This window comes from Bos mutus, chromosome 2, assembly GCF_027580195.1.
Source record: "Bos mutus isolate GX-2022 chromosome 2, NWIPB_WYAK_1.1, whole genome shotgun sequence".
In the NCBI taxonomy this organism is placed as follows: domain Eukaryota; kingdom Metazoa; phylum Chordata; class Mammalia; order Artiodactyla; family Bovidae; genus Bos; species Bos mutus.
In genome coordinates this window covers 10964392-10983739 of record NC_091618.1, presented here as the reverse complement: position 1 = coordinate 10983739, position 19348 = coordinate 10964392, and the positions used below count along the sequence as shown (strand labels likewise).

The 19348-nt window shown below is 51.1% G+C and overlaps 1 protein-coding gene across 2 annotated transcripts; it reads right to left on the bottom strand.

Moving 5' to 3' along the window:
- Nucleotides 1-862: 862 nt before the first annotated feature.
- On the bottom strand, nt 863-18454 carry SESN2 (sestrin 2). 2 transcript variants are annotated; one of them, XM_005895921.3, is made up of 10 exons: nt 17956-18447; nt 10136-10201; nt 8167-8364; nt 7529-7711; nt 7205-7417; nt 6233-6383; nt 5404-5522; nt 4573-4763; nt 3285-3429; nt 863-2690 (listed from the first exon to the last, which is right to left on the bottom strand). In XM_005895921.3, exons 1-10 carry the CDS (start codon nt 18016-18018, stop codon nt 2604-2606), a joined length of 1416 nt encoding a protein of 471 aa, XP_005895983.1. In that variant the 5' UTR covers nt 18019-18447; the 3' UTR covers nt 863-2603. The 2 variants fall into 2 exon arrangements, with proteins under 2 accessions (XP_005895983.1, XP_070240007.1); XM_070383906.1 differs by lacking the exon at nt 7205-7417 and having other exon boundaries at nt 17956-18454.
- Between the last annotated feature and the right edge of the window lie 894 nt (nt 18455-19348).

The following is a 19348-nucleotide window of genomic DNA, read 5'->3' as shown; positions in this document are numbered from 1 at the left end:
TAAAAATACATGAATTTTTAGAAAATGAAGGGAGGAAAGGGTTACAGGGAAGTCAATCAGGGGAGGCTTCCTGGAGGAGACCTGGTTTTCATTTTGTGACGGCAGCATTAAGAGGAAGTGGGAAACCAGCAGGAGCGGTCTTAACTCTTAGTCATAATGTGGTTTTTCTGATAAGTTTGCTGGAGTTCCTGATGCCCAGAGAAGCTAAGACGATTGACCGAGGTCACACAGCTACCACTAAATGGCACGGGCACAACTTGGAGTCACACTAACTCCTCATGCCTGTCTCCTCGGTTCTGGGGAGGGACCGAGGGGTGAGAAGCCAGGAAGAATGAAGTGAGGGGGCAGGAGAAACAGAGGGTCCCCCAAGAAATTCTCACATATCCTCCTTCTGCCTCAGGAGGCACTCGGTAGCGGGAAAACAGCAAGGTGAAATGCCATGGCCTCACAATCACGTTGACCCCAGTTGGGATCCTGGCTCAGTCACTGACCTGACTTGGCCTCAGTGATGCCACTTGATCCATGAGTCTCGATTCTCTTGAAAGATTTTGCTGCAGATTCAGACAAATGACCTCCAAGTACCCAGCCCAGGGCCCGGCTGAGTGAGAAAAATAACACAGCCATTATTATTCCACAGCACCAGGCCAGCCACAGAGGGGTGGCAGGGCTGGACACCCAAGGGACAAAAGTAGACTTTGAGTGCCAACCACTCCCAACCCTGCAGTCACCGGGCACGAGTGCTCAGCAGGGTATGGGCTGCTAGGTCAGGTCCCTGATGCAATCGCAGCTCCCTGCTTATGCTAAGAGGTGAACCATGACCCCCAGGAAATGGAAAAACAGCCCATTAACAAGAAGTACAAAACAAAACCTTGGTGAACTTTTATTTCTCATCATACAGAAATGGTAGCAAAGGCAAAGATTTCTGCACTTGACCCTGACGGTCATCACGTCCCCTCTAGAATCCAAACCCCAATGCTGGGGCCTCTTCCCTCCTGCCCTGCTTCACTGCAGGGAGGGCTTTGAGGCCGGAAAGGGGTGCCAGTCGCTCGCCCATGCCTGCACGGGTATGAAATGTGGCACAATGAACCAGGCTCCTCTCCTGCCCTGCCCCAGAGAGGAGGGTCAGAAGTAGCAGCATCTTGGCCCTTGCCTTTCTTCAGTCCCCTCCCAGGCGATCAGAGGGGAGGCACCTACAGCTGGAAGAAGGGCAAGGGGAGTCAGAATTCACAGTTTGTTTGCTACACAGAGTACCTGGGATCAGTCCTTGGCTGCTTCTGCCTCCAAGGGATCCACCTAAAAGCAACCGAGAAGGGACAGAAACTGGGATGGGGGTGCGAAGGTCCTTGGCAGGTAGCCCGGAGAGACTGACTGCAGGCGGTGTGTGTGTGTGTGTGTGTGTTGTGTGTGTGTAAAATCCCCAGAGGCCCTCGGGATCCTGCAACGCGTGCAGCTGGCTGCTGGCAGGCTGGGCTCAGAACCTGAATGAAGGCCCAGATACCACAAAATGTGGTCTTACCCCTCAGTCTGTAACTGTGGAAATGGGGCTAACCTGGCCATGACAGGGCCTACACAAGAAACTTGGGGTCTCCTGCCTGTCTCCCTGAGCCCCTGGAACCACCTGGAAAGGCTCACTTTTTTGGCAAATGTCTGTGGCAGAGCCAGGGGAGATGAGACAGCATGGGGTGCCAGCATCCGCCAGGTAGGTCAGCTCTGGGGAGACACTCCTGCTCTCCTCTCAGACACTGCCTGAGGCTCTGGGGGTGGGCAGCGAAGAACCTCACCCACAAAAAACCAAAACACAGAGAATTTATCATATAATACTCCCTCCTCTTCTGAAAGCAAAATGACCAACAGAGACTTCGAACTCTAGAGGTAATCTACTTGCTTGATGTGCTTGGTCTCTCTCCTGGGGCCTCACTCCACCAGCTGGTGGAGAAAAGGGTAAGAGGGCAAAGGGGGTCAAGGGAATTGAACCAGGACTCGTGTGACCAGGGAGCAAGGGGCCTGTAGGCTGCTGGACAGAACGGGCTTCTGGGGAGCCGGATGCACAGACCGGCTGTGACCCTGATTTTCACATTGATGGGTGAATGGCAGGTGGGAGGTAATGAAATCTTGTGGAGGAGGGAGCTGGAGGAGAGGTGAAGCCGCTTGGAGTGTCAGTCCCTGGAGGTGTTTGCCCCTCTCCCTGGGGGCCAGCCAGGGACTTCCCAGGCCAGGAAGGCCAAAGTACTCGTGCTGCCTGGGCCCCCGCCTGCTGGCACATAAGTCCACGCTCAGTCCATTTTCCTTCCTGTGCCCTTGGCCTCTGAGGGTAAGGGCGGTTAGAAGGGGCTGGCACCTGGGAATCCGCTATGGTCCTCTTCCAGCCCCCCACGCCCCAGAGGCAGAGCTGAGATACCAGAGTCAGTGCGCTGGTCCTGTCCGTTCCAGTGAGAAGGAGGGTGTGGCTTGGGAGGCTGCACGTCACACCCCAGGCCCACCCCCACAGTAGGGTAGGTGGGTATGGGACAGGAAGAGATTAGGGTCTGTCTCCAAACAGAGTCCTTGCAGCGAGAAGGATGCCCCCACGGTCAGCTGTTCCAGGCGCAGGTCTTGTACGTGAGTCAGGTCATGTAACGGGTGATGGCGCGAAGGGCATAGAGCAGGGCGGCTTGCATGCGGGCCTCCAGCAGCAGCAAGTTCACGTGGACCTGGGGGCACAGACGAGGGCTTGTTGGCAACTCATGTCACTCCTCACCATCCCCTTCCCTCCCAGAGTGCCATCATCCCTGACCACCCATTTCATCCTTCCCTTTCCTAAGGCTCTGAATAACTTGGTGCAAGGACTGTGGGAGAATTTCAAGCACATTTATCCTGATCATGACTAACCTCTTTATCCCTGAAAGTGAAAAACAACAGCTACCTCTGAGCATTTATTTGGGATCAGAGGTTTACCTTCATTTTCTCACTTCATCCTCCCAATGACCTTGAAATGCAGGCAGTTTTTTTTATTTTTATTGTCAAGATAACAAGCTCAGAGAGGCAAAATGACCTGCCCAAGATCACAGAGCTCCCAAGTGATAGTGTTATGATTTGAACCCAGGTCCTTCCGGCTGCCACTGAGGATACCCACTTTACAGGTGAGTAAATGGGCTTCCCAGGGGGCGCTCGTGGTAAAGAATCTGCCTGCCGATGCAGGAGACATGAAGAGACGCAGGATGGATCCCCAGGTCAGGACCTCGCTGGGTCCCGAGCCCTCGCCTCCTCCGCAGGCTTCCATCCTGTTCCTCCCCCACGAGCCGCACCTTCTCTGAGTGGCGGAAGTGCCTCCAGAAGTGGTTGTACATTCTTCGGGTGGTCTTCTCCGGATAGCAGGCCACTGTCTTGATATAGACCTTGAGGTTCCGCTCCAGGAGCTGGTTCACCTCCCCGTAGTCATAGTCATCATATCTGGATGGAAAGACCCAGAAAGAATCACTCACACGTCTGCTCCCACAGAGCTCCTCTCCCCCAGGCCCACCCTGCAGAAGGGGGACAGAGAGTGGCAAGAAAAGGCAGAAGGTAGGAAGCAGCTAGAAGCTTGGTTCCAGTCACCACTTTACAGCTAGGGCCATACGTGGAAGATGGGGCAGGAGATCAGTGTGAATATCTACCCTAGAGAAGGAAGAGGGAAAGGGAAAAAGGAGTTGGTAGTCATTTTACTGATGGGCAAACTGAGGCCTATGGAAGGCAGTCAGCTTGTTCAAAGTCAAAGAGCACCTTGGTGACAAGTCTAGAAGCTATTCTGTCCCTCCCAGCCCAGGGAGCCAGTGAGTCACCACAGATCAGTGTGGACGAGGAAGGCCGGTGTTAGACTAGAGGGCAGATGTGGTAAACAAAGGTTTAGGAGCGAGGGCCATGTTGCAGAGTGCAGCAGCCTGGACCTGGAAGCTGGGCAGCAAGGGAGACCACAGCGTGCCACATATACACCCTAAGATGCCCATCATCCTTGGCTTCTCCTGGATTGGACACTTGTCAGTGAGGTTGGCCAGTGGGATACGGGCCAATAAAGCACAGCTCAGCCCACGCAGTGAAATCTTGGGTTAGCCAAAAAATGCATTCAGGTTTTTCCATAAGTTGTTAACGGAAAAACCCAAATGAGCTCTTTGACCAAGCCAATACCTGACAATAGTAAGAGCAGGTGGGATCATGAATGATTTTTATTTTCTTCTTTTCATTATCTCTTTTTTTCTAAATTTACTAAAAATCGAATTTCACCATTGGGCATTTCTGTTGTTATTCTTTAATGAGAGAAGAACTGCTACTTGGAATGGAACTACAGACATAACTCTCTTTGTATGTATATGTGTGTGTATGTACGTAAGTATACGTGTGTGTGTAATCTCCCTAGTTATTCCTGGGGGTGGAATTAAAGACTTTCAAGAACTGAGGATGGCTATTATCTTTTATAATCAGCCAAGGAATACATTTGATTTGAAGAACAGTATAGGCAGGAAAAAAGGGAAAGAAAGACAAAAAGAAAAAGGAAACAATTGTGAGCTCAGATGGAGGGCTTGCGGTACACCATGCCTGGATGAGGGGACTTTCACTCACCTGATGCCAAAGACGCAGTGGATGTAATTCCAGATGGCCCTGCGGAGCACGGAGGTATCTACTCCACTGTGCATGGCAATGGTGTTATAGGTGAGGCTATAGGCTGCCTGGAACTTCTCATCCAGCAACTGTCCACCCTCAGGGTAGAGCCGCTGGATCAGTGAATAGCCATGGTCTTCCCAGGTATAATCCTGAGAAACATGGAAAGGGGTCGGTCAATGAGTAGAATCCTTGGGGCCCGAGGCTGGCCAGAGAGACGCCATCTTCTGCAGCACAGCTGGGATCTCCATAATGCCTCTCTCCACCCCAACAAATCTAACCCGCTGCTTGGTCTGGACCTGAGAAGCTGAGGAGGATGCAGCTTGGTGATGACTTCCTTCCTGTGGTCAGGATCCCCTGAGCTTAGGACCCAGATGGGTCTTTTCACCTTCAGGGTCTCCCACTTCTTCATGGAATCTTGAAGGAGAGAAGGTGCCCAAATCACTGATCACACAAACTACCCAATCCTGCTTGTTTGTAAAGCAATGCTGGGACTTCCCTGGCGTTTCAGTGGCTTAGAATCCACCTTCCAAAGCAGGGGACATGGGTTCGATCCCTGGTCTGGGAAGATCCCACATGCTGTGGGTCAACCAAGTCCCTGAACCACAATTACTGAGCCTGTGCTCTAGAGCCTGTGCTGGGCAATGAGAAGCCCTCACACCCCAACAGAGTAGCCCTGCTCACCACAACTAGAGAAAGCATGTACACAGCATTGAAGACCCAGAGCAGTCCAAAAAAAATTAATTAATTAATTTTAAAAAAGCAATGCTAAGACCAGTAGGGAGAACCTACCTGGGCACGGAAGGTGGGGGGTGCCTGAGTCCCCCGCCGGGTAAAGTCCTCATATCCAAAAGTGGGGTCTTCCACGAAGCACAGCATATCTGGGTTTGCAAAGGGTTCCAGGATGTCCACTGAGGATGTCAGAAAGAGGTCACAGTGAAGCCAAGGCACGGATCACAGAGGCCTCCACCCCCCATTAATCATCAATGGGGAGGGGGTGCTGGGGAACGTGGAATAGGGGGCCCAAGAATGCCCCTCGCCACAGTGAGTGGAACCAGGACTTTGGCAGGAGCCAGGCCTGGGGGAGGCGGTAAATCAGACCCGTGGTCCAGGGGCTAAGGCCCCCAGTAATAAGAACAGCAATCCTAACAACAGTGGCTACTTATGCAGCCGCTTACCCTGGGCCAGGCTCTGTGCTCAGCACTTTGCTTCTGTTGCCTCACTTCCCCTACACATGAATCCCTCACGGAGGAGGAGACTGGGACCTGAGACAGCAAGTGACTTATCAGTGGTCACACTGCCAGAGAAGCTAACAGGGACTTCTCTGGCGGCCCAGAGGTTGAGAATCTGCCTTTCATTGCAGGGAGCATGGGTTCCATGCCTGGTCAGGGAACTAAGATCCCTAAGATCCTGCATACTACATGGCCTGGCCAAAAAGAAAGAAGAAAGGCTAGCAGGCCAGGATTCAAACCCAGGCCTGACCCCAGAGCCCATGCTCAGAACTTCTTGGAAGGGGTAGCTGGGTGTGGCTACCGAGGTGCAGTAACACGAAGGCGCCAGCTTCCCAGCGAGAGGGTGCAAGGAGGGGCGGTCCCTGAGCTTGGACGCCTGTGACCTGTACCTGAGGGGGTCACCAGCAGGCTCTCTGACTTCTCCAGTTCAAAGCGGCTCTCCATCTCCTCCTGCGAGGCGCCCTCATCCTGCAGCAGGCTCTCCTGCAGCTGCCTCATGCGTTCCATCAGAGCTTCCACGTCGCGGGCGGCCTCAAAGCCCTGTAGGAATGACCCGGCGGTGACCATTCGCCCCTTCTCCCTTGACCCCAGAAACCCCACACGTCCTTCTCACATGCAGGGCCTTTCTGAGCAATCATGAAGGCCCAGTGCCTTCTCTGTGCTGGACAGCTCACGTGGCCTGTGTTTCCGGAAGTAATGTTTAAGCAGCTATAGAACAGAAAGGTCTTCTCTGAGGGTCAGCTACCCTCACAGGAAAGGGCTTTTTAAAGTATCTGTATTTTTAAAATACACACAAACAAGGCCACTTTACCGAATGAGAGGCAACCTTCGTATTGTTACAGTGTTAAAAGCCAGCTACTTTGAGCCCAGGGGTTCCATGCTGAAGCCAGTCACATGGTTATTTCATCTCAGGCTCACAACCCTTTATGAAGGAGTCTTTATCCTCATCTTCCTCATGAGGAAACAGTTTCAGAGCCAAATGACTTGGGGCTTCCCAGGCGGTCCAGCGGTTAAGGATCTGCCTGCCAATGCAGGGTGCACGGGTTCGATCCCCGATCTGGGAAGATTCCACATGCTGCAGGGCAACTAAGCCTGTGCGCTACAACCACCGAGTTAGCACTCCAGTGCCTGCGAACTGTGACAGAGTAGCCCCCATGGCTGCAGCTAAAGAAAGCCCGGGTATAGCAAGGAAGACCCAGTGCAGCCAAAAATAGATAAATACACTTTAAAAAAAAAAGACTCTTCTAAGGTTTCTCAGGGTGTGATAAGGAAGCAGCTGCAGACAGGGAGGCACTGTCTTCTACCCAAGGACCAGAGGCCCCCAGCTTCCTCTCCCAGAAAGACTCAGGCCCCTGACTTACCCCGGAGTGGTTCAGCGAGTCCCTGCTGGGGGGTGTGCTCTGCTCACTGGGGGGTGAAGGGGCCTGTGGGGCGGGGCTGCCCTCAGGGTCCCCCTCAGGGAGGATGCCACAGCCGAACACGAAGGACGCCAGTGAGTGGCAGTGTGTGAGCAGGACCAGGGCCTGGATGAGCTCAGCCAGGGACCAGCTGTGCTCGCCCGTCTTGAGCAAGGCCTGGAGAGGAAAGGCAAGGCCAGACTCGCTCAGCTGCTTCGCCCTGGGCTGCCTGCCAAGCCCCATGCCAGCCCACACTCCCGCGGGGACCCGCCTCCCTGCCCGCTGCACCTGGATGTGCTCCTTGGTGATGAGCCATGGCCGATGGGCCAGCAGCTTGTTGATCTCGCTGAGCTTGCGCAGTTTCTCAGGGGCGCGGTGGAGGCCAAGCAGCCACTCAGGGTCACCGCCAGTCTGCAGGAACTCGGCCATGTGGGAGCCCACCAGGTAGGAACACTGGTGGCGGGCAGCAGCCTGGAGGTGGTGGACAGAGCCCAGGTCACCCTATTCTTCCTGTGCCCTGCTCGGGGTGGGCACCCCATGGAGGGAAACGTCATAAGCCTCACTGTTGCCTGAGAGGCAGGAAACTTCGGTTCTAACCCCAGCTTTGCCACTGGCTGGGTGGTCCTGAGTGAGACAGTGTCTTTTTGAATGGATAAACGTCTATCTAAATCACTTTGCTGTACACGTGAAACTAAAACATCATTGTAAAGCAATGATCCTCTGACATAAAATAAAATTAAATTTAATAAAAATTAAATTTCCTACTTAAAAAAATCTAAAATTCAATGGAGGGTCAGATAAAGCTAGGGCTCTGCTCTAAGCCTCCTCTTCTCCTGTTTGTGGAATCAAGCCCCAAGCAAAGAGATCTGAGGGCTGAACCCCAAAATGAACCCACCCCTACGGAAGTCAGGCTCAGACCAGCTCACCATGATGGCGATGTAGTGGCGCCAGGAGTTGGCCAGGGGCCCATCCGTGTGCAACAGCAGGCAGTGCAGGCGCCAGAAGCTGGTGAAGTAGTCCGGGTGCAGGCCCATCACCACGGCCAGGTTGTCCACCCGGCCCGAGGACATCAGCGCCTCCAGCCCCAGGTGCTGCTCGAGGCTCTCAGCTCCCTCCTGCAGGACCTGCCAAGCAAAGGTGAGCAAAGGGTGACTCCCTCGTGCCCTACCCACCAGAGAAACCAACATATTCATTGCCTTCATTGTGATTTTAATAGCAAGAAACTGAAGACAACCACCATGTCCAACAAAAAGGAGATCAGCGGAGGAAAAGATATTTCATTAAGTGATTAATCAAATACTTATTGGACACTTTATACAATTGTAATCGATAATTATACAATGCTTGCTATGTGCCAAGTACTATTCAAACACATTATATATATTGATTCATTTAATTCTCAAAACTATGAAATTAGAGACTTATTTTCTCCAAGTTAGATAGACTCAGGCACAGAGATTAGAATACAGCTTCTCCTACTTTCATAGAGCTTCTTTTTTTTTTTTGGCCATGCCACGTGGCTTGTGGGATCTAAATTCCTTAACCAGGGATTGAACCTGGGCCCTTGGTAGTAATGGTTCAAAGCAATGCAGTCATTGGAAGCAGATGCAAAACAGTTTACATTTCTTGAGTGCTTTCTCCTCGCCGGGTCTGAGTTTAGAGCTTTCCCTGTCTATATTATCGCATCAGTTCTTCCCAATTTCCTGTGAGGTGAATAGTATTATTTTCCCCCACTGACACATGAGAGAATCAAGGCCCAGAGAGGTTTCATTCTTGGCTCAAGGTTACAGATCTGATAAATGAAGAACCAGGATTCAATTCCCAATTAAGTTCAAAGACTATTTCTTTCCTCTGTTACAGAAGAAGAGTAGTTACTTATCAATGAAAAAAAGAAGAAGAATATTTGAGTGTAACATTCTGGGCTACAGCAGGTGGTTGGGCGCTTTCATCCATTTACAAGGGGTGAAAGAAACTGGAGAGTTTAGACATTTGTTAACAGCTCATTAACTATTTGGCCTACACGTTTAGGAAGGCAAGGAGGACAAGGAAGTTTGTCTTTGTTCAGTGAAGGCCAAAGGAAAAGAAGGAAACGATTATTTTTTAATTTGTCTGTGTGTGTGTTTTGAAGTTCTCCCCACCACAAACCCCCCACTGGAATGGCAGTTTTGTGATGGCAAGGAGTTTTGTTTGTCTTGTTCTCATCTGTATCCCCAGCACCTAGAACAGTGCCTGACGGATTAATCATTCAACAGACACCTGTTAAATAAATGAATGCATGATCTGACTCAGTAGATGAAAGATGTCTCTGATGTATTATGTGAAATAACAAAACATAACAATCAAATGAAAAAAAGAAAACCAACTCCCCAAATGAACAACACTAACAAAATCATGTTACAAACTATGACCTTGGCTCCGAATGAAAAGAAGTCTGGGAAACAGTGGCAAATGGTTAACAGTGATTATCTCAGTGGGGTTGGGATTACAAGAAACTGAAGTTTTCTGAAACACTGGAAATTTTAAAATAATGAACATTCATTACATTTGAAGTTGGAAAAAAAACACTTTAATACATGTACATTCAAGGGTGAGAAGATAACTACATATAGTTCTGCCTTCTTAAGGAAAAACAAGTCTTGTTCTGGGAACCACAAGTTTGTTCATTACCTAGCTGTGTTATTAGCATTTTATCTCTCGGAGCTTGTTTCTTCCCAGTAAAATGGGGCTGAGATGCCTGCTTGGAGCAGAGCTGTTTTGTGGATTACATGAGTCAGCAACCTGAAGAGGTAGTTTCAAAGCTGCAATTTCAAGAGACCAGAAAACCCTATCCACCTACTCAGCGCCCCATGTCCTTTCCTCCAGGGACCAAACCATCCTAACCCCTTCCAAGCTTACCTCCTCTACTGGAATGAAGGCGCTGGGCCCTCGGGGGCCTCGTCGGACCCGGCTCTCCCTCTGCTCCTTGAGGGAAACACATCATGGTCAGTCAGAGGTAAAAGGGAGGACTAAGAAGATAGTTCTCTCTCCTTACCAGAGGCGCCACACTGAACTGTAATTTTATTTTTAAATATTTATTTATTTGGTTGTGCCAGGTCTCAGTTGAGGCACATAAGATTTTTGATCTTCGCTGTGACACGTGGGATCAGTTCCCTGATCAGGGATCGAACCTGGGCTCCCTACACTGGGAGTGTGGAGTCTTAGCCATTGGACCACCAAGGAAATCCCCACACCTTTCTGATGTGACTCACCTTTCTGGTGCACTGGGAGTCAGGTGGAGATATAGACCAGCTTGGTGGGTAGAGAAACGGTAAACAAGCAAGAGAGCTCACCCCACAGGCTGAGTTCTTCAGGAACTGGGAAGGGACCCAGGAGTCCCCCTGTGGGGTTGCAGGGGCTGGGGTAAAGGAAATTATATAGCCACTTTCCCAGGAGGCCGCCTTTTGGTACCCCTGGAGAACTTGTATGAGAACCTCCCTTGTTTATATCCTGAAACCAGGTTACCAAGCCTCCTAGATTCCTATGATGTAGCTTCATTGTCATTTCTTCATCCATCACCACCTAGTGGACACCACTGTCCCCTGTCTGGACCACCACCCACTGCCTCACCCATGGTCTACCTGCCTCCACAGCCCTGGCCCCTTCTCCATCCTCTCCCAAGAAAACAGAATGAATGAATAAATAAAGCATCCACCCGCAACCCCACCTCGGGGACCAGGAGATCTAGTGAGTACATGGCCCTGGTACATGCCTCGTTCATGCCCTAAGGAGGGCAAACTTTCAGTAGCCAGAGTAAACTTTCTCAAGTGCAAACCTCATCAACTGGCTTAAAATCCTGCCTCCACCTCCTACTGCCTTCCAGATAGTTAGCGGCTCAGATCCCTCTCAGTGGTCACATGTTTGTAGAATTAACTCCATTTTCCAGGGTCTGAGCACCTTCTTCTGACCTCATCTGTGACCCCACAATTCCCAGTGCTTTTGCTTCTGAAAGCATCGCCTTCTAATTGTCTGATTTAGGTCTCCATATTTCCAGATTACATTTTGTGAAGAGCAGGGCCAGGTAATTCACACTAGTCTGTGAATGAAGAAAACAGAGCTACGTGGAGGGCAACGCTGATGGCAGCAGCTGTATCTTGACGTGGGTGTAGGAGCCTCTATGGAAACCACCAATTTTATTTACTCATTTGTTTTGGTACCTGGGCAGCAGGGGTTGGGAGCGGGGGTTGTCAGCACTGGCTTTAGAAACAGTTTATCCAAGCCAGAGTCATATCCTCACTAAACAGAGATGATGTCCCCCTAACTCACCCCTCCTCATACAAATCTAGACTTAGTGTTAATCCCCAGGTGTCCAGAGACTAAGGATTATAAGTGAACCTTCCTTTTCACATAGCTAAAAGCCACCCCCTCACACACAGATTGGAAGGACTGGAGCTGAAGCCGAAGCTTTAATACTTTGGACACCTGATGTGAAGAACTGACTCATTTGAAAAGACCCTGATGCTGGGAAAGATTGAAGGTGGGAGGAGAAAGGGACAACAGAGGACGAGATGGTTGGATGACATCACCGACTCAATGGACATGAGTTTGAGCAAGCTGCGGGAGTTGGTGGTGGACAGGGAAGCTTGGTGTGCTTCCGGTGCATGGGGTTGCAAAGAGGTGGGGAGGTCTGAGGGGCTGAACTGAAAAGCCCCCTGAGGGAGGCAGAGCTCTGGGGCTCTGAAAGACCAAAAAGGAAAGAACAAGGGTACAAAAGTCCCTGGTGTGAGTACCAATTCTGTTGCCACTAACTTGCTGTGTGACTCCGAGAAAGTCACTTAGACTCTCTGAGCTTTAATCTTGGACAAAGAAGGCAGTTGGGCTGACTGCTCAGGTCCTTTGCACCCATACTTCTGGGATCTACCAGACCAGGCTGGTCCAAGTCTAGCTTAGAAACCAGCACAATCCCCAAGCACTCCTGTTTCAGCTTTCCTCCTCCCTCACCAAAGAGAAAAAGCCTAACAGCTCTGTCTGGGAGATAAGGATTGCTGACTCCACAAACTGGGCCTCCCCCTCAGGCGACCTAAGGACAGACAGAAAACCACAGCCAGGTGTGGTGGGGAAGGGCAGGAAGGAACTGGGGGGGTCGGTGGGGGGGACAGGGAGGGCCCACCAGGGTACTAGGTAGGGAGGGACAGAGAACAGTTTCGGGAAGCCCCTCCCTCTCTAAAGTCTGCCCCAGGAGCTCTCAAAGGAAGAAACCGAGGCCTGTGGATCTTTAAGTGACAGGTCTGGATCTACCAACGTTATTGGCTCAGTGAAGATGATGATAATGATTTGGACAATAAAGCAGAGTACCCTTAAAAGATAGGGGCTCTTGACACAAAGTGCCTGGGCTCAAAAGACAAGTCCACCCCCTATTATCTGCTAGCGATGTGAGCCTCAGTTTCCTCTCCAAATTATGGGGTAATAATAGTACCTACTTTCACTGGGTAGTCATGGGGATTTAATGAGGTTAATGCCTGTAGAGGCCTTACCTCAGTACCTCTATCACAGCAAGCACTTAGCAAGTCAGTGATCATTAACCTCATTGTTATTTCAAACAAGGGCTTCTCAACCCAAACTGTACAGGTAGAATCCCTTTGAGAAGCTTTTTAAAAAATACCAATGCCAAGGCCCAGCAATTCTAATTTAATTGGGCGAGGCCTGGCATAATTTGCCAGGGAGGGCCATTGTTTCACTCCATTCATTGATTGCTTTCTCAAGTATAAGGCACTGTGCTAAATGCTTTCCAGATAAAATCAGAATTAATCTGTTCATTTGAAAGAAAATTTTTAAAAATATTTATTTATTTATTTGGGTGCACTGGGTCTTAGCTGCAGCATGAGGAATCTTTAGTTGTGGCATGTGGGATCTAGTTCCCTAACCAGGGGATCAAACCAGGCCCCCCTGCATCAGGAGCATGGAGTCTTAGCCACTGGACCACCGGGGAAGTCCCTTGACAAATATTTCTTATGACTACATTGTAGGCAGCAAGAGTACCGGAGTGAAAAGACAAAATCTTAGTCTTCCCAGAATTTACAAAGGAGAAAGACAATTAAACAAATGATGAATAGGATTTCAAATCACAGATTCTATAGAGTAAAAGAGCAATAAGAGAGTGTATAATGGGGTGGAGAAGTATGTGCAGTATTCCAGTCCCAGACAGGGGAAGCCACTGAGGAGACAACCTTTAAGCTGGTATCTAAATATCAAATATGTAAATGAGTTGATGGGCCTGTAAAGGGCCTATAGAGATATAGGGACCCAGCATTCCAGGCAAAGGTAGCGGAAAGTTCAGAGCCCTGAAGGCAGGACTGAGTAGATTCTAATCCAGAGTTCCAATACTCTGCATGCTTCCCCAACCCAGACACCCCAAACCTGAGAGGAAGTGGACAGAGCAGAGGCCCACCGCCAAGAAATGACACCTCCAAACCAGCCCTCCCCTATTTCCTGGGGTAGGAAGTCAATAATAATGGTAGGTAACAACACTGATTGCCATGGGCTAAGCCTTTATTTCATGTGAACTTGAGGAGTTCCCATTTTACAGATGGGGAATAAGGTTCAGAGAGGTCAGGTCACTCAGCCAGGAAAGAGGTAGCAGGGTTAGGATACAAATCAGATTTCCTCAACTGCAGAAATGATTCCCATTCTGTAAACTTCTCAAGGTCTCAGTGGCCCAGGGCTCTGGGGTTCACCAGGAGTGAGCCGCTCCTTCTCCCTGTCCACATGTCCAGGGGATCCACTGCCCCAGTAACAGCCCTAGTTATCCTGTGCTGTTTCATACCTTGAGAGCACACCCTGGTTCAAGTTCCCTGTTGTGAACCCAGTACTTAGCACAGCAAGTCCAATAGAACTTTCTGTAATGATGAATAAATATTGTTTATCTGCACTGTCCAATAAAGATGGTAGCCCCAAGCCACTTCCTTGGTGGCTTCTGTGGTAGCTCAGACGGTAAAGAATCTGCCTATAACCCAGGAGACCCGAGTTCAATCCCTGGGTTGGGAAAATCCCCTGGAAAAGGGAGCAACTACCCACTCCAGTATGTTTGCCTTAATGCTGTGGACAGAGGAGCCTGGTGGGTTACAGTCCATCAGGTCGCAAAGAGTTGGACACAACTGAGGGACTAACACTTTCACATACATGGGCCGAGCATTTGAAATGCGACGAGTACAGCTAAAAAACTTTTAAATTCAATAAAATCTAATTTATCTAAATTTAAATAGCCACATGTGGCTCAGGATCCATGTTCACACACCTGATAAAGGCAAGATCCCTTCCCTGACTATATGGATGAAGAAAGGGAGACCAGAGTGGGGCAGGTGACCCACCTAAGGCAACACAGCTAGGGCAGGGCAGAGGAAAAACCAATGAGTTTCAACTGAGAGGACCACCCAGGGCAGCAAGAACACTGAGGTCAGTTAGCTGGGTGGCCACTCAACTAGGAAGGCATCAGGATGGTTGTAAGGAAAGGATCAATCACTTCAGCGCTCCGTGCCTGGCTCCTGATTTACGCGTCGACTCACAATTCCTTTTCATATTAACTCTGACACTAGCACACTGGTTGCACTGAATCTTCATCAGTTTGGGAGTGGGAGTAGAGGTCTCTTCTACACACAAGGAAAGATTAAGGTTCCAAAGGTTAAGCCACAGCTGACAAGTGGCCAAGTCAAGATCTGAATTCAGCTTAGTCTGGCTTGCAAGGGTTCTGTCTGCCACCCGGATCAGCCTCAGTCTTTATTCCTGGTAGGCCTGCCATCTCCAGGACTGAGTTACAGACTCCTTCGAGGTTACTCTGCCAGCTGGGCATGGGTAGAGACTCCCCTCCCCATGGGCTGCTGAATTCAAGATACTTGCCTGGGTTTACACTTGAGAGGGAGTCAGAGTCCTCCTTTGGGAGAGGCATATGTGAGTGGTGCCATAAACTCATCTCCCCACCATGATCTGGCTGATTTCTCACAACCATCTGGAGGGAAACAGGTCTTCTTATCCCTTCTTCAATCCGAAAAGAAATCAGTCCTGAATATTCATTGGAAGGACTGATGCTGAAGCTGAAGCTCCAATTCTTTGGCCACCTGATGCAAAGAGCCAACTCATTGGAGAAGACCCTGATGCTGGGAAAGACTGAAGGCACAAGGAGAAGGGGATGACAGAGAATGAGATGATTGGATGGCATCACCGACTCCATGGACATGAGTTTGAGCAAGCTCTGGGAGTTGGCAATGGACTGGGAAGCCTGGCATGCTACAGTCCATGGGGTCGCAAAGAGTCAGACACGACTGAGCGACTGAACTGAACTGATCTCTTCTTCAGAGACAGCTCACTGAGGCTCTTTTGGAGACCTATTCCAGACAGGCAAGCTCAGATCTGACTTCAAAGCCCGTGCACAGTTCACAAGGGTCAGCTAAGCCAACAAGGGCAAATAGTTACGAGCACTTATTAGGTGCTAAGAACAGTGCTGGTGATGGGGCCTACAGTGTTTCCAGTCTAGCAAGGTACACAGACAAGAAATGCCTGATTACACAACTGCTACACTATAACTGGGATAACAGCTCTTGCAGTGAAGAAGGGGGACAGGAAGCAGGTATGCAAAGGTGGGGAAGGAAAGACTTTCCTTGAAGCAGTGATGTTTCAAGAGCTCAGGAGGGCTCTGAGAACACACTACCAGTACTAGAGTGAAGAGTCTGAAGGCCTTGACTTGGTGAAAGAGTGTATGTCACAGTATGAGAGTTGAGGGGACTGTACATTCCTTGTATGTACTTGTATGTACTTGTCTAGCTTCCCTTAGGGCTTGGGCACAGGGCTCTGTAAGTTCAGCACCCTACCGTCTTCTAAAAGATTCTGCTTAAAACAGACATCTTCCCAAGGTCCACTTTTCCTGAGAGAGAAGAATATGTAGAAAGGGGTCTGACATACCAATTCCCCCAGCCCCATCTGATGTTGACAGCTAGCAAGCTTCCATCTAAATGCCCCACCCTCAGAGTCTGCCCAGTCCACCTGGAGCTCGCTTTTCTCCCCATATCACTTCCCAGATGCTGTCCCAAAGAGAGATGAGCCAACATTCGCCTCAGGCACGAGGGGTGGGCTCAGACACCCCCTTGCAAGAGACACTCTGGGGAAGGGGAAATACATGCTGTGGCCACATTCTAACAATACCTAGCGTGTTTGACGCAGGACTTAGTTGCTATGCTCCAGGCACTGTGCACTGGCCTTTGCACGTCTTCTCAGTTAACTCTCCCAACAATCCCTCTGAGACAGGGCCAAACCCCGACGGAAGGAAGCTGCTGATCAGAGAAGGGATCCCTTGGCCAAGGTCACAGAGCAAGAAAGTAGGAGGGCTGGGGGACATGAACCCGTGGCACGCCTGCTCTAGTGCCCAGGTGCTCTCAATAAAGAAAATTATTTCCTTTTTTTTTTTTTTTTTTTCACAAAGAAGGAAACTGACTCAGAAAGTAAGATGACTTGGTCAAAGTCACCAGCTGAGAAGAGGCAGGAGCAGTTTTCCTTCCTCCACTTGGGCTGCTAAACCATGACAGGGGGGTGACAAGCTAACAGAAAACCGAGGACCCCCCAGAAACCAAGCTGCTCAGAAAAGTGCAGCCATTTATTCCCAGGATCACAGTTCAGGACTAGCACAGGTCTGACTCACAAACCCAGTAAGACACTTGCACCAGGCTCCAGGCCTGGAAACCAAAGAAACAAGCAAAACTCCCTGCTGAGCCAACCACACTGGGAAATCCTAAAGATACCACAGCAAAATAATGAGCTGCTTTGCAGGGTGAGCCAAGGAAGCCTCTCCACAGCCCCTCCTGGGCCTCAATTTCCTCATCCCCTAAATGAGAGGTAACTGTATAGCTCATATTTTGCTAGTTTAAGTCCTGAGGACTCAGAGAAAAGGCAGAACCGGAGCCTGCCATCCAGTAGGTGCGTAATAAACAAGATGTTCATGGTCCTTGGTGATGGTAATGGGGCAGGGGGATGTCAGATTGGATGCAGCCGTATTCCCAGCCTTACTGTAAAGGCAGTCTCTGCAAAACAAACTTCTGGGACGTCAGATCAGTTAGTAGGGCACAGCCAAATCGGCGCTTGGCTTCGGGAGCCGCGGCCAGGATTTTTCCCCTCTGCGAGCTTTCACCGCGGCATACCCGGCAGTCCGCCAAGGCCCCGGAGCTCCCGCGCCCCCAGTCCAAATCGGGGGTGCAGGTGGGGGGGAGGGACGGGGTCGACCTTCGTGGGCCAGCCCCAAGTACTCCCATCACCGAGCGGGGGCACTGGAGCCGGTACACATCCTACCTAGAAACGGTTCCTCCAGCCCCAGCCTAGAGGAAGGGATCTGCGGAAGGGGGCGGGGAGGAGGAGTGGTCCGGCCGCTGCGCCGGGATTTGCCTGGACTTGAACACTCCCTAGACGAGGGCCCAAACCCAAGATAACCTCGAGAAGGCTCCCCTCTCTTTGGCCGGGAGTCTGAGGGAGCCGCGGAGGGCTCTACAATCCCTACCCCACCCCCGCCCCCAGCTCCGGGGAGTGGGGAGGAGGCGGAGGCAGAGGGGGCCGAGGCTGCCAGTTGATGCAACCCCACTCCGGGTTACGCGCTCCATTCCCCCTCCTCCAGCCGAGGGGGCGGCTCAGACTCAGCTCGCAACAACCCGAACCTTGGACGCGGCTCTGGGTTCGAGGGAAGAGTGGCGTCGGCCGCTGCTTACCTCTCCGGCCCCGGGCAGGTAGCCCTTCAGCTCCGCGCGGCACTCGGAGTCCGCAACGATCATGGTGTGCGCCAGGACCCAGACGCGGCTCGGCGACCGCCCGTGCACCCGAGGGGCTTTCAGATAGACGCGCGCAGGAAGCCGGGACTGGGGGCCGCTAGGGGAGCTTCTAGAGCCCGCGGGGGTGTCTCTCTGGGTTCCAGAACGCTCCGAAAGCCCAGGATCCGGGAACGGCCGCCGCTGCGCTGGACTATCCGCTTGTCTGGCTTCTGGAGGGGTGAATGACCTCGGGATTGGCCGCGGCGCAGGGATTTTCACGGTCCGGAGCTCCTCGGAAGTCCGCAGTGGCCAGCGCTGCTAGCGAACCCAGCGCTCCTCAGCATCTCCGCCTCGGAACTGCCAGCGCTTGCCGGGCTCTGACACCAGCAGAACCTCTCTGCCCGCTGCGGTCCCTGGGGAAGGGCGGGGACACAAAAGCCCCCGCACCGCAGCCAATCAGATGCCTGTTTCCCGGGGAGGCGGGGGAACACCGCCCTCAGGAGCCTGGGGCTCAGCCAATCGGCACCGGAAAGCGCCCGGGGAATTCTGGGAGCTGTAGTCAGCCTCCGGCGAATGCTGCAAACTTTTGCAAGAGGCTTTAGTTAGAATGTTGGCAATACCAGATGAGAGTGACAGCCCCGCAGAGTCACTAAAGCTGCATGATGAAACGGGACTTCACCGGGCTGGGCCAGAGACACATGGGTGTGAAATCCCTCCCAAGTATGTTCTTCAGCTTTTCGGTTCCTGGAGGGACTGGTTCGGGTTAGGAGAGGTAGTGCTAATTACAGAGCTGACCGCCCGATCTTTGGAGATTGGAGCACACAGCCCTGTTCTTCTGGCCTCCGGGAAGGTTCCACCTTAGAATGTACCAGACACAGCTTATTTGTGGAGTCTCTGGAGAAGCCTTCATTCATTGGAATCTCCTTGGCAACTTCATGTCTAACCTCAAACTCTGTTGCTGCAGTTTCCCCTCTTCTGCTCCCTTGGGGCCTCCCACCTTGCCTTCTATCCCCCCCACCCTTCTAAAAACTTTGTGATAAGGTATTCTACTGTTCCCCCCCCTCCCTTCTCTCTCTGGCCACTCCTTCTCTGACTCTTCTTTCTCCTCCCACCTCCCGGAACATGGGTGTTCCCCTAGTTTCTGTTTTCATCTTTCCTCTCCCTAGGCACACTCTCCCTCCCCATCTCATCCATTTCCTGGCCTTCCACTCTCCATTTGGGAGAAGTCGCTTCTACCAGCACCTCAAAGCTGACTTTATCTTCTTCTATTTACTTCCCACAGCAGCAGCCTCTTGACAGTTTTTCTTCAGAGCTCCACTTTTTGTTTCAAAGTTAATGTTTACTAGGGATAGAG

Coding starts and splice junctions, on each gene's coding strand:
- SESN2 (XM_005895921.3), bottom strand. CDS start 18,018: ATGATCGTTGCGGACTCCGAGTGCCGCGCGGAGCTGAAGGGCTACCTG. Junction 7,418..7,528: donor TCACCAAGGAGCACATCCAG/GTGCAGCGGGCA, acceptor TTTCCTCTCCAG/GCCTTGCTCAAGACGGGCGA. Junction 5,523..6,232: donor CCTGCTGGTGACCCCCTCAG/GTACAGGTCACA, acceptor TGACATCCTCAG/TGGACATCCTGGAACCCTTT.